This window comes from Cnephaeus nilssonii (assembly GCF_951640355.1).
Source record: "Cnephaeus nilssonii genome assembly, chromosome: 6".
Classification (NCBI taxonomy): domain Eukaryota; kingdom Metazoa; phylum Chordata; class Mammalia; order Chiroptera; family Vespertilionidae; genus Cnephaeus; species Cnephaeus nilssonii.
This window is the reverse complement of record NC_137077.1, coordinates 95018292-95032659: the sequence shown is the minus strand read 5'-3', so window position 1 is coordinate 95032659 and position 14368 is coordinate 95018292. Positions and strand designations below refer to the sequence as shown.

The 14368-nt window shown below is 39.9% G+C and overlaps 1 protein-coding gene across 1 annotated transcript in view; it reads right to left on the bottom strand.

Annotated features, from left to right (window-relative positions):
• WASF3 (WASP family member 3) overlaps positions 1 to 14368 on the bottom strand; it is a gene marked incomplete at its 3' end in the record, with an annotated part of 140245 nt that overhangs the window by 14243 nt on the left and 111634 nt on the right. The window contains exons 4-6 of the mRNA XM_079773469.1: positions 7633 to 7767; positions 5275 to 5428; positions 1081 to 1198 (exon numbers count right to left, since the gene is read on the bottom strand). Coding sequence (XP_079629595.1) covers positions 1081 to 1198; positions 5275 to 5428; positions 7633 to 7767 — 407 coding nt within the window. The remainder of the gene's footprint in view (positions 1 to 1080; positions 1199 to 5274; positions 5429 to 7632; positions 7768 to 14368) is intronic.

The following is a 14368-nucleotide window of genomic DNA, read 5'->3' as shown; positions in this document are numbered from 1 at the left end:
TTTCTTTTCTCCACTTGAATACTTCGTAGTTTCTTAGCTTGAATAATCCTCCACTTGAGTACTCAGCAACTCTTCCAAGATTTCCCAATTAATCCCAACCCATGAGCACAAGAAAAGAGGAAACCAAGCCTTTGGAATTCTCTCCTAGAATTCAGTGGTAACATCTTATACTTACAGTCTGCAAATTGTTATCATGTACTCTGTTGTAAATCCTAGTTTCAAATTTCAAATTATCTTCCATCTCAAATTGTCACTCCTATTGAGCTAAGACACCCAAATGCCTCAAAATCTTAAGACCTCGAACCCACAAAAAGGTAAGCATTTCTCTTAACTAAAGCACTCTAATATTTGCCAAGCAAACCAGATGGTCATTTTTAAAAAACATAGCTTACATATAAAAAGTCTTCGCAAATATTAGCCTTTGGAGAATTAACTCTTCTCAGTGGCTCAAGCCTAATTTCTGGGCCCCGAAGGAACAATTTTCAAAATATAAGTCCCCACACCTGCAGAGAGTGAGCTTGTCCCTCCAAGAGTGCTCACAACCTCAGAAGCGCTTCTCAACCTTCAGACGTGCAGTGACCTTGCCTCCCTCTACCCACCACAGGAGTCTCACGTCCAGTAAATATCATCTTCTGAACTTGCAGATCACACGCTTTTCAATCCAATATGAACAGCTCACTAAAGCATTAATTACAGCTAGGTGGCAATCCAGTTATGAAGAAAGCTTTAAAATGATGGAAGCAAATAATTATTTCTGATATGGAATACTGACTGCTTTATGAAATTTGAAAGAACAGGAGAAAAATTCTAAAACATAGTTACAAACAAAACTGAAATTTTAGCCACTACTTTTGTGAAAGCAAAGCAAGTGTTAGAGAACAAATCAAGAGTATTTACCGAAAAATAGTATTACTGTGTTAGACGGACTTGTCTGTATCCTGTATAAACTACAATCTCTAAAAAACCTTCATCACTAAATCCAACATCTCAACCATTCAAGTAAAGAATTTACTTATTTCTTTCCAAACAAGAATCCATTTACACATTTATATGCACAGTTCCCCTAATGGAATTATTTACCTTTTGACGCCTTTTCTCTTTCCTTTTGTCTTCTGTGTCCTGTAGCATTTTTTCTTTCCAGAGGTCAAAGAAATAGGAAGGATCAGTATAGAACTTCAGCCCATCCTTTTTATCATCTCTATAAATCAAGATATTACAAGTCAGGGGGGAAAAAAGACTGTTAGATATCTTCATACGGGAATAACATAATTCTTTTCTTTTTTTTTAATAGAGAGAAACATCGATGTGAAAGACACACATTGATTGGTTTCCTCCTGCACATGCTCCGACCAGGGCTGGGAATGGAGCCTGCAACCTAGGTATGTGCCCTTCATCAGAATTGAACCTGGGACCCTTCAGTCTGCGGGCTGACACTCTTTTCAATGAGCCAAACCTAATTCACTTTTAACTCATGAGATTATAACATCTGCAGGGGGCATTTTAACTGTCCTATACAGTATTAAGTTTCTCAGATTTCCTTACTTGAAAAAAAGGTGTAAATATTCAAGAACATCAACTTTTTCTAGAATAATCAGGTAAAAAAGTACACTTGCAAATTTAGATTTAAATATGGAAAAGTACTCCTAAAAATCATAATATGGCTCAGAAACAATAATATTCAATACCTCAATTACTTTAGGAAATGATCTGTTTATTCCAATAGGGGGCTATTTACACAGAAACAGATGGATTCTTTACACACATACATTTACTTTTACTCTGGAGTGTCGATGTTATGAGGATAAAGATTAGTTAAGTACTTTGTCCCCTTTGCCCAATATCTAAAAATTCACTTAGGAAAAAAGAAAAACATTCATAGTGTGTAAATGTGACTAAGAAAAACAGTAAAGAAATATTTTTAAAGTGGAAGTAACCAACAAAGAAAATTCACTTGCAGTCATTTCATTTTCAGGCACTGCTATAATTACTATGGTCTAGAGCAGTGATGAGCAACCTTTTGAGCTTGGTGTGTCAAACTTCGCCAAAAAATTGAGCATAACTCGGGTAGTGTGTCACTTTGAGGAAAAAACTAACTCCAAGACTCTAGTCGCAAATGTTTCATCCTCAGGAGCAGCAAATGTTTCATCCTCGGCATGCGGCCGCGTGTCATCAGAAATGGCTACGCGTGTCAGTGCTGACACGCGTGTCATAGGTTCGCCATCACTGGTCTAGAGAATATTTCAAGTCTTTGTATAAGTTATTCATTAAAATAATGCAGCCAACATGACTTCAAAGTATAATATAAATCAATAGTAAATCTAAAACTAATGATATGAAGTAATGCTTTAAAAGTATCTGGCCTATAGAGGAAGAAAAACACATTTCAAATCAGTATTTCACTAAGTCATTTAAGGCACGGAGAGGAAGCAAAAATTAGTGAAATAAGTATAGGAAAGAGTTTATGCCCAAATAATCAAAGAAAGCTAAGTGAATTATTCAAGGGGCAAAGCCATCTGTCCTTGCATCTCCTGCTCTGCCATGTCCTGTAAACTCCTCATCAAATGATAAAGGCCTAGTTCCTCTGAGGGCTATTCTGGCCACTCTCTGAAAACCACTAACAAACCAGTGCATTGTACTCTATACTTTAACCTCAGATTACTTAAAATCCTTTCTTTTCCCAATTTCTAACTGATAAGCAACGTGCAGTAAGAGATTTCATTAATAACATATTGTTATTTCATTAATAACATAATTTGTTTCCCTAAATACTAGACCTTCAACATAGATAAAAATATAGAAAATTTGAGCATGAACTTGCTGCAAAATTTAAGATGTACAATAAATTCACATTTTAAAAGAATGAAGCTAATACTTAAATGAGGTCAGAAACTCACATAACTAAACAAATATTAACTTTGACATGAAAACATAAGCAGAAATGTCCTATGTTCATAGAACTAAACACTTGATTTTTCAGTTACATTGTACTTCTCATATATTAACTATGTTAGGACAGTGTCATACTTAAGCTCAAATGCAAAAGTTTGTGCTTTACATACCCCAAATATTACTGGATTGAGCAAAAAAGAAAAGAGAAAGAGAATTCATGGACATGGACTATAGTGTGATGATTACATGGAGGGGGGGCAGGGAGGATGAGAAGAAGTGGACATGAAAAATTAAATTAAATTTAAAATATTTTAAAAAGTACATTTGAATTGGCGCTGCTATTCTTAAACACACTATTAAAAAGTCAAGGAGATTTTTATTTTCATAAAACTGAATATACACATACAATCCTATATAATAAAGAGGTAATATGCAAATTGATCATCACTCCAACACACAAGATGGCCACCCCCATGTGGACACAAGATGGCCACCACAAGATGGCCGGCAGGGGAGGGCAGTTGGGGGTGACCAGGCCTGCAGGGGAGGGCAGTTGGGGGTGACCAGGCCTGCAGGGGAGGGCAGTTGGGGGGAACCAGGCTGGCAAGGGAGGGAAGTTAGGGGTGACAGGGCCAGCAGGGGAGGGCAGTTGGGGGCGACCAGGCCTGCAGGGGAGGGCAGTTGGGGGGAACCAGGCTGGCAAGGGAGGGAAGTTAGGGGTGACAGGGCCAGCAGGGGAGGGCAGTTGGAGGCGACCAGGCCTGCAGGGGAGGACAGTTAGGGGCAACCAGGCCGACAGGGGAGGGCAGTTAGGGGCAATCGGGCCAGTAGGGGAGCAGTTAGGCATCGATCAGGCTGGCAGGGGAGTGGTTAGGGGGTGATCAGGCTGGCAGGCAGAAGTGGTTAGGGGCAATCAGGCAGGCAAGCAAGCGTTTGGGAGCCAGCAGTCCTGGATTGTGAGAGGGATGCCCGACTGCCCATTTAGGCCCACCAGGATCAGGCCTAAAAGGGCAGCCAGACATCTCTGGAGGGGTCCTAGATTGGAGAGGGTGTAGGCTGGGCTGAGGGATAGCCCCCCCCCCCCCCCCGTGCACAAATTTCATGCACCGGGCCTCTAGTGCATATGTATATGTCAATTTGTTTTTTATGCAATTAAAATTTTGAGATCATCACAAATATTTCACCTTATTCCTAATTATTCACATATAAGTGGTTAGTTGAGCACAAGAAAAATTATTAGTTAAAACTTCAGGCTTACAATACCACTATTTACATATACCATTGATTTTAAATACGTGTGCTAAAGCTTCCAGAAAAGTATCCTTGTTCCTTAGAAAAATGTGGCATCTTGCTCCTCTCCTATCAGTGTTTCCATGGGCTCTCACATTTTTTTGAGAGAACCTTTCTCCCCTTCCTGAAAGAAAGGGATGTAGCGGGAACTGCTGCTTTACCAACAGAGCTATCGGTCCAAACTGGACTCTTGGACCATGAGAAGGTACAGAAATTCAGACCAAGAAAAACTCTGGGCACCACTGAGAAGGACCAATGGCCTACGAAGGCAGTAAAAAGAAGCTAAAAACTCGCTGAAATCTGAAAGGCCTGGGTAGGACATCACCCACAGGGCTAATCCTGGGGGCAGTGAGGACCACCCCCACCACCGTCTGCTCATCAGAGGCTGAAGGAATGACCTCCTTCATTCCGTCAGCCTCTGAAGGTAAAAAGATGGGAGAGGAACTCGATGTGCAATGAGAAAGCATATGAAAAAGAGAAGGGAGACAGAAAGAAAGTGACAGGAAATATGGAAAGAAAGCACATGTTATGGGAGGTAGTACAGGTGTTATAAAAAGCATAGTTTCTTAATGTTAATTTTTTGCATTATTTATTTTTCATTCTTTTTCTTGGAAGTCTGGTCCTAATAATGTGTCTTACATTTTACAATAACAGAAAGTTAATTTGTTGACTATATTTTCACTCCTGAAAACCCCAAATGCTGCAGAATACATTTTTCTAAATTAAATAACAAATGTCTCTGCAGGGCTGAAATGCTGAGACGGCTATTTTGCTGCATTCTGACTGATTATGAGGTCCCTTTAAGAGTGACTTTGAATATGAGGAACAACATAAATACACGCAGTACTGTTATGTAATGTGCTCACTTCCACTTATAATGTCTACATTTAAAAGCTAATATTAGAACTCACACTTTTCTTGATAAGTTTATCTATATTTTGAAATATTAACACTTTAACAATACTGTACCAATGACTAATTTCACTGTAATACTGCAGTTCTTATCTTCAAAGTTTGAAAGATACTTTCACAGCACTGTCACCCTCTTTCAACTTATCAATACTGACAAGGCCCTGGGAACACCTGAGGCCATACCTGTATGGTGTCAGAATGTTCAGAGGAGGTGGTTTATCACTCTGGTTGTAGATGTCAGCTACAGGGTTAGGAATGCTGTTCTTTGAAACCACCTGCTGGTCTTGGACTGTGGAACTTTTGAAAGCTTTTTTCATGTTGATATCCTGCAGTGACACTATTTAGAGAAAAGTCCCCAAGTTGATTAATATCAAGATAGTTTAACTGTTTACAAATAAGTACAATTTGAGTCACAATCATAAACATCTCCTAGAAAAATCAAATAATGTTGTTGTTTTCATTTAAAGACATGCTAAAGTAGCATGAGCTCCTTCCCTCTCATAAATCACAGTGACCTCTGTGAAGGCATGTCTTTCTTCTTTTGTAGCGATCTAATTACTCCATTGAACCTAATATTATAGCATTGTTACTCATTTAAATAGTATTTATTGGAAATCACACAGAAATATAGTTATGAGTATAACAGTCATGTAAAAACATAGATATGGGCATCCTGGGGGAGGCATTCGAACAGTTAATACCATTTAATTATAATACATGTAGGAAAGATTTCTGCAGAAAATTTAAACACTGTAAAAAAAAGGCATTACTTTTTTCTGGCACTATCATTAAAGAGAGACAGCAAAGCTTTTCAACACACTGTCCTAGAAATTACATACATGATACAAAACTATACTAAGGAGTAAGAAAATCAGGGCTGATTATGCTTACTTACTTCTTCTGTTTTTACAACTTTATACCTCATGTACTAACTCATCTGACTTTGAGACAAGCTTTCTGAGGTGGGCAAACTGGCCCATTAACCCACTTGACCAATGGAGCTGAAACTCAGATATACCGTAAAATCTCATAAAATTTAATCCACAAATTAACCTTTTCCAGTGTAAGGTTTATCACAAGACTTTCCATTGTAAAAACAAACAAACAAACAAACAAACAAACAAACAAGCAAACAAACAGAAACCTGAAGAAAGGTAAATATTTAAAAATCACTTTAATAGCAATCTGAAAGGTGAATGATTGGTTTAAGATGTTAAAAATTCCTTCTCTGAATAAACCAAATAGGTATTAAAATTTTAGTTTTTTACAATAAAAGATTAATTTTAAAAATCAGACTAAAAAGCTCCACTATTTTTGTTGGAAAAGTCAGTTAAATTTAAGACATTAAGATTTAAATGTTCTACATTTTTGTTTAAATTTCTAATTCACTAACTTAATTCTGACCTTTGAAAAAGACATTTTTAAATGAGAGATGACTTCCACAAATAAGAACATTAAAAAAAACCTTCACTTTTTACTACTACTACTATTACAGGTCTAGTAGAAAAATCAGATGCTAGGATCATTTTAACGCAATAAGAGAAACTATACCATTATATGAAGGTAAAAATAATTTTTAAGTTGAACGTTTTTCTCAAAATAAACATGAAATGGCATTTTTTTATACCTTTTTTACAGATCCCCCACGCCCCCGAGTCTAATATCAATCCTTTACTCAAAAGATATTGAAAGTGAAATTTTTAAAAAGGAATTGAGTTTTTTGTTGGAACTGTCACAATTTCAGGGTGCATCATCAAAATGATTACAGTTAACTAACTACACAGTGCTTGCCAATACGAACATTATTTTAAGACCCCAAAGTCTGAAGGCTTTCAGTAAATGCTATTTCTAAGAAGTTAAACCATCAAGATTATTTAAAGGCATCAACCCTAACAAGAATATGGGGTGGAAGCCTTCACTCTGCACACTCGGTATATATAACCTGCACTCTTAGTTGGACCATATCTTTGGACTGATTCTGTAATTTTTAGGTAAGAAAGTATCTTTAAAATAACTACTAATAGCCTAAATTAGGACTTCTAATACTGAATGCAGTCAAAAAAATCCTTTAAAACAAATACTAAATGGGTAAATTTTTTTTTAAAAAAAAAGAGTATGGCATATGAGATACATGATATGAATCTCTTTTTTTAAAATAAATTTTTATTGATTTCAGAGAGAAAAAAAGGAGAGAGACAGAAACATCAATGATGAGAATCATTGATCAGCTGCCTCCTGCATGCCCCACATTGAGGAACGAGCCCACAACCCAGGCATGTGCCCTGAACAGGAATCGAACAGTGACCTTCTGGTTCATAGGTGGATGCTCAGTGGCTGAGCGACACCACCAGGCTGATGTGAATCTTTTAATCGCTAATTAACCCAAAGTCGTGGGTTGTCCCCCCTCACTATTCTTCTAGCAAGAGACAAGATGAAATATCAGCATAGTAGCCCAAGGAAAAAGCAGTAATTGCCCTGCAATTAATTACTATTGTCTTGTCAAGATCACTGCTAGCTCATTGCTTTTGTGCAATTACGTACCCTCTTCCACTGTTGAATCCAGCTGGGTAACTTTGACAGCAAGGCGATCAATTCTGTCTTGAAGAGAATTTGCTCTGATGTAAAAGTTGTTAGCCTCATTAAACAACTCACCAAATATGTCTTCAGCATGTTTGCCTATAGGAGAAAATGAATGGAGAGAGCCATCTGTTAAGAACTGCTGAGGCGGCCTTCACACATTCTCACACTGCCGATTACTGTTAACACAGGGGATTTTGTGCAAATGATTATAAAAATAGAGTGTCACAGTCCAGGGCCTTTAGAACTTTTGAAAATTTATTAGGGCTGTACACATATCTGAAATTGACCCAAAGTTTTAAGAATATTAAAATACTGCAGATAGTATAGAATTTTTATTTAATTGCTACATGAGCTATCACGCAAGTTGTCCATTAAACTTCTTTTTTTAAAATTACTCTGATTTTGCATGCTTTTTGTATAAATAGAATCTCAGTACCTAAATTTTCCTTTTACTTCCAAAGATAATTCAATAAATCATGTTGGTTTCTAAATTTAGGATTTTATCTTATTCACAATTAGAAAAGTTAGGTATCTTACATTGCGCCTAACACTTTCAAATGGCATTAAATTGTTCTAATTCGTATTTTAAAATCTAAATACTAGTATATAGTGCTGACTCTGGAACTCTCAAAAAATCAGTATTTTGTATTCTGAGTTCAATTGTTCTGTATGTATCACTTCTACATTCTTGTAAGTGCTAGACACAACTACTTTCCTCATTTCTGAAAATCTGACAGGCAAGAAAAAAATCTGCCTATGTTAAATTTCCAGATTCTAACACCATTCCTTTAGTCATTCAACAAACATCTAGTCTGAGTGTGTGAGGCACATCTGCATCCTATCTCCTCTGACAGAGATGCCACTTAAGATAAACTTTTTTTTTTAAATAAATCTTTATTGTTCAAATTATTACAATTGTTTCTCCTTTTTTCCCCCCATATCTCCCCATCACCCGGTTCCCTCCCCCCCCCTTGTCGTTATCCATAGGTGTATGATTTTTGTCCAGTCTCTTCCCATACCCTCCTCACAGACACCCCTTTCCCCCTGAGAATTATCAAACCACTCCCATTCTATGCCTCTGATTCTATTATGTTCACCAGTTTATTCTGTTCCTCAGATTTTGAATTCACTTGATTTTTTGAATCACTTGTTGATAGATATGTATTTGTTGTTCATAATTTTTATCTTTACTTTTTTCTTCTTTTTCCTCTTTTTAAAGAATACCTTTCAGCAATTCATATAATACTGGTTTGGTGGTGATGAACTCCTTTAGCTTTTTCTTATCTGTGAAGCTCTTTATCTGCCCTTCAATTCTGAATGATAACTTTGCTGGGTAGAGTAGTCTTGGTTGTAGGTTCTTGCTATTCATCACTTTGAATATTTCTTGCCATTCCCGTCTGGCCTGCATAGTTTCTGTTGAGAAATCAGCTGACACTCGTATGGGTGCTCCCTTGTAGGTAACTAACTGTTTTTCTCTTGCTGCTTGTAAGATTCTCTTTGTCTTTTGCCCTTGGCATTTTAATTATGATGTGTCTTGGTGTGGTCCTCTTTGGATTCCTCGTTTGGGGTTCTGTGCACTTCCTGAACTTGTAAGTCTATTTCTTTCACCAGGTGGGGGAAGTTTTCTGTCATTATTTCTTCAAATAGGTTTTCAGTATCTTGCTCTCTCTCTTCTGGCACCCCAAAAATTCGGATATTGGTACGCTTAAAGCCATCCCGGAGGCTCCTTATGCTATCCTCACACTTTTGGATTCTTCTTTCTTTCCGCCTCTCTGGTTGGGTGTTTTTTTCTTCCTCATATTCCAGATCTTTGGTTTGACTCTTCGGGTGCAGTGGTCTACTCTGTATATTCTTTATTTCAGACAGTGTATGCATAATTTCTGACTGGTCCTTTTCCATTTTTTTGGTATTCTCATTTAGGTCCTTGAAGGTCTCTTCAAGTTTCTCAGCGGTTTTTAGAAGATTCTTGAGTAACCTTATAAATATGGTTCTGAACACTGTGTCGTCCATTAGTTTGCTTTCATCTATCTCTCCTACTTGTGACATACTTCGATGTCTCCACATTTTGGCTGCCTCCCTGTGTTGATGGAGAGGCTTTGTGTGGTCAGTGACCTATAGGGGCTGGTAGCTCAGCTTCCCCAATCACCCTAGGTGGTCGCTCTTGGTACTCCCCTTTGTGGGCTGAGTGGAAAGTCTTGGTGTAGTTAAAAGCCCTGATTGCTGTTGGTACACTGGGAGGAATTGACCTCCGGTCCAATTGGTTGTGAGGGCTGCTGTGTCTATAACGGAAGAATTGCTGTGCTGGAGACACAGTAGGGCTTTGGTGCTCACTGAGTCTGCCTCTTGAATGTGTCCCTTATGAGAGTGGTTGAAATCTGGTGTCGTCCACAATGACAGAAAAGTCACTCTCACTCTCCGACCGATGGCCGAGAGTCCCGTAGGTGTCTGGGTCCCCCGCGTTTCCCCAGAAACTGGAGTTCAGAGTGGTTGGGATTGTTGATATCACTGGCGGGAATTGATCTCCAAGCCAGTTGGCTGTGAGGATCAGCAGTGTCTCCGCTGGGAAAGCTTCTGTGCTCAGCTTGGATGGGGCGGAGTCTCAGGGTGGCGCAGACAAGCTTTGGTTTCCTGTCTGCTCCGCCCTAAGAGGGGCGGTTTCTCCGTGCCCGAATTAATGGCTGCGTGCCTCTGAGAGAAGGCAGCTTTCGAGCCTCTCCCGCTGCCTAACAGACTAGTTTCTCCCCAGCTGGGGCTGGATTTCAGTGCAGACCGGAGGTTTTGTTTTTCTCCCGAATGAGAAATCCAGTCACTGGGAGGGCTGTGCTCAGCTTGGATGGGGCGGAGTCTCAGGGTGGCGCAGACAAACTTGGTTTCCGTCCGCGCAGCCCTAAGAGGGCAGGTTTCTCCATGCCCTAATCAATGGCTGCGCGCCCCTGAGAGAAGGCAGCTTTCGAGCCTCGTCCGCTGCCAAACAGACCAGTTTCTCCCCGACCGCAGCTGGATTTCAGTGCAGTCGGGAGGTTTTGTTTTTCTCCCAAACGAGAAAGCTAGCCACGCAGCGTCTGCTGCCCTCCCTCTCCGCACGCGCTGCGAGCAAGCCTGCCGTGTATTCAGCCACCCGCCCTTTCCGCGCTCATGGATCTCCGCACCTCCACAGCTCCTGAGGCTCAGCGTCCCCCTCTCTTTTTTTCTCTAGTTGTAGGTTTTCCACTCTGCCAGCTTTCCAGTGGTTCTGGACGGTGTGCGCTCTGTTTTCTAGTTGTAGTTTCAAAATTGTTGTGGTAGGCAACAGTTAGGTGTTTACCTTATGTCGCCATCTTGGTTTCTCTAAACTTTCTTTTTAAGAACAGTTTTAAGTTCACAACAAACATGCACAGCTCCCCCCAACATCCAGGACCAGAGTGGAACATTCTATATAATAAAGAGGTAATATGCAAATTGATCATCACTCCAACACACAAGATGGCCACCCCCATGTGGTCAAAGATGGCCGCCCCAATGTGGACACAAGATGGCAACCACAAGATGGCCGGCAGGGGAGGGCAGTTGTGGGTGATCAAGCCAGCAGGGGAGGGCAGTTGGGGGGGGACCGGGCCAGCAGGGGAGGGCAGTTAGGGGCAACCAGGCCTGCGGGGGAGGGCAGTTGGGGGGGACCAGGCCTGCGGGGGAGGGCAGTTGGGAGGGACCAGGCCTGCAGGGGAGGGCAATTGGGGGTGACCAGGCTTGGCAGGGGAGGGCAGTTAGGGGCAATCGGGCAGGCAGGGGAGCAGTTAGGTGTCAATCAGGCTGGCAGGGGAGTGGTTAGGGGGTGATCAGGCTGGCAGGCAGAAACAGTTAGGGGCAATCAGGAAGGCATTAGGCGAGCAGTTGGGAGCCAGCAGTCCTGGATTGTGAGAGGGATGTCTGACTGCCCTCAAGGGGTCCCAGATTGGAGAGGGTGCAGGCTGGGCTGAGGGACACACCCCCCCACACGAATTTCGTGCACCGGGCCTCTAGTTTGTTATAATTGATGAACCCACATTGACACATCATCATCACCTGGATCATTTTAGTTCCAGAGAATCACATGGTTTTCTCCCTCACCTCATCTAGGTCTACCCAAATGTCTAAGTGAGACTTTCTCTAGCAACCGTAGCTAAATGGCAACACCTCACCACACACACACACACACACACACACACACACACACACACACACAGAATTAAAGACTTTAATATTTAATCTTGTGCCAGCTGCTGAAAGCTGACAAGTGACTAAAGAGAAGAATACTTAAGGAACTATAATTACTGCTGAACAAGAATAAAGTGTTGCAATTACAGTGTTCAGTTTTACAAACAACTTATTTGAAAAGCTTGATTTTAATCACTCTTTCAGTGGTACATCCATTAATAGCTAAACTAAAATAATTGAAGACCACACTGATATAAGTGCAATTCATTCATTTTTTGCTGACCAAGTATCTTCTTATAGATTTGTCAGGCCCATTATAAACTTGTGTCCAAGTATGTCAGGTTGAGACGTATAAAAATTTTGCATGGATTTTAAATTGCATTTAAAAGTGAAGGTTCATTGAAAATAACCAGTATGTTTGTTGTGAGTCCTTTCTGTGGAACAAGAAACCATTCATGACAAAGTCCTTCAGAAATTTTAATACACATATCTAGCACCTAGATATTGGTTTGTCAAGATTTTGGCTTCTTGTTCTCCATTAAAAGGAAGTAGGATTCTTGGAAAAATGACTGGATATGAGGCTGAGGGTGAAAAAGTACAAGATAAACGTAGACTATCTTGCTATACTTTTCTTTAAAAAGTAAAGAAGTACTCAGAGATTGGTGGGGACATGGCAGGAGGACGCAGAAGACAGCCTAAAAGGGCTCCGACTGGCCAAATGTGGGAAAATGTGAGCATCAAGATAAATAATAAAGACGATGGATTAAAACCCAGACAATAAATAAGAATCTATGAGTCCATATTGATACAAATAAACGCATGAATGAATAGGGGAAGAAGTGCAAACACAACAGAATTCCAACTAATAAATGTAAGATAAATTATGGAATGATCAAAATCACCATTCGCAACTACTACAGTAAGAGTTTTGAGCAAAAATCATCAATGGATGCTGAGACTAATGGGGAGAAGTGGGATGGGGACAGGATATTACAGTCATAGCGTGTCTCCCTGTAAGATACTCAATTATATATGGACAGGGATAGGGGAACCTTTACATTAGAAAACCCTATGGACAAAATGTTAACCAAAGATCAAAGTTAACGTGGGCACTCATGGGACAAACAGATAATCTGTGCTTCCACATAAAATGCACTGAGGACGATGTCTCATCACTCTGCCATACATAGTCCGACAATATCCTATATCTAAACATGAGGAAGCATCAGAAGATACAGACCAAGGGACAATCCACAGAAAATAAAGGCTAGTTCCCTTTAAAAATGGTAAGTCACAAAGTTAAAGAAAGACTGAGAGCTGTTCCAGATTAAAGGAGATATATTAACATGTACATATGTATGTATGTATACATATATACACATATGTTGAGGAGATGGAGGAGAAAGAAAAGCAGGGAAAAAAGATAAGTCTCTGAGGAAAAAGATGTGGTAAAATCTACACTAATAAAAGAGAAAGATGTAAACTGACCATACTTTCGCGACACCCACCAGCCAATCAGGAGTATGCAAATTAACCCAACAGAGATGGCGGGTTAATTGCATACGCAGGCGCCGAGCAGCCGGGGTTGGGGCAGGGCGCTTGCATCATCGCCATGGCAACAACACAGGTGTTCCACACCACCCCAGCCGCTCTGGGCCTCTGGGCAGTGTGGGAAGGCGGGAAGGCGGCTCCGGGCCAGAGCGAAGGCAGAAAGGCGGATCCAGGCCGGAGCAAAGGCAGAAAGGCGGCTCTGGGTCCGGAGCGAAGGTGGAAAAGCGGAGCGAAGGCGGTGCCGGCAGCCAGGGGAAGGAAGGCCCATTCTTGCACAAATCTTCATGCGTCGGGCATCTAGTAATATCTAAGTGCAAGTCTATGAGAATTCTTTGTATTGTTCTTCAGCTTTTTGTAAGAGTGGTATTATGTCAAAAAAGTTTAAAGAGACTTTTTACAGTACTTGTAATAAAGTCCAGTTGCTACTGAATTCCATAAAACAAGTCATAATTAGTGAGCCCTAAGCTTTTTTTCTTTTTAAAGTATTTTTTCTACTATGAAAGCAATCCATGCTTATTATGACATATAGAAAACACAAAAATAAACAATAAACAATGGCCTTAAGTCCAATCTAAATCATCTACTGTTTACATTTTGATCTTCGTTGTGTTTACAAGTCTGTGAAAAGTAAAAAAACAAAAAAAAAACAAAAACATAGTATATATCTCGATTCTTTGAAATGTCTTTGTGAGTATCAATGTAATATATGCTCATGTAGAAAATTTGGAAAACTCAGGAAAATAAAAAAAATGTCATCATAGTTTACAGTGAACTTTTTGATATACTCTTTATAATATTCTTTTTAAGCATTTTATAAAAACTAAGATAACAGATGTTAATTATTAATTATTAAGTATTGGCTGTCAGTTTATTCAGCAAATACTTATTTACTTATTAAGCATTGTATCAGGCACTTAAAAGATATACAGCACTGTCTGGCCAATGTGGCTCAGTTGGTTGAGCATCCACCCATGCA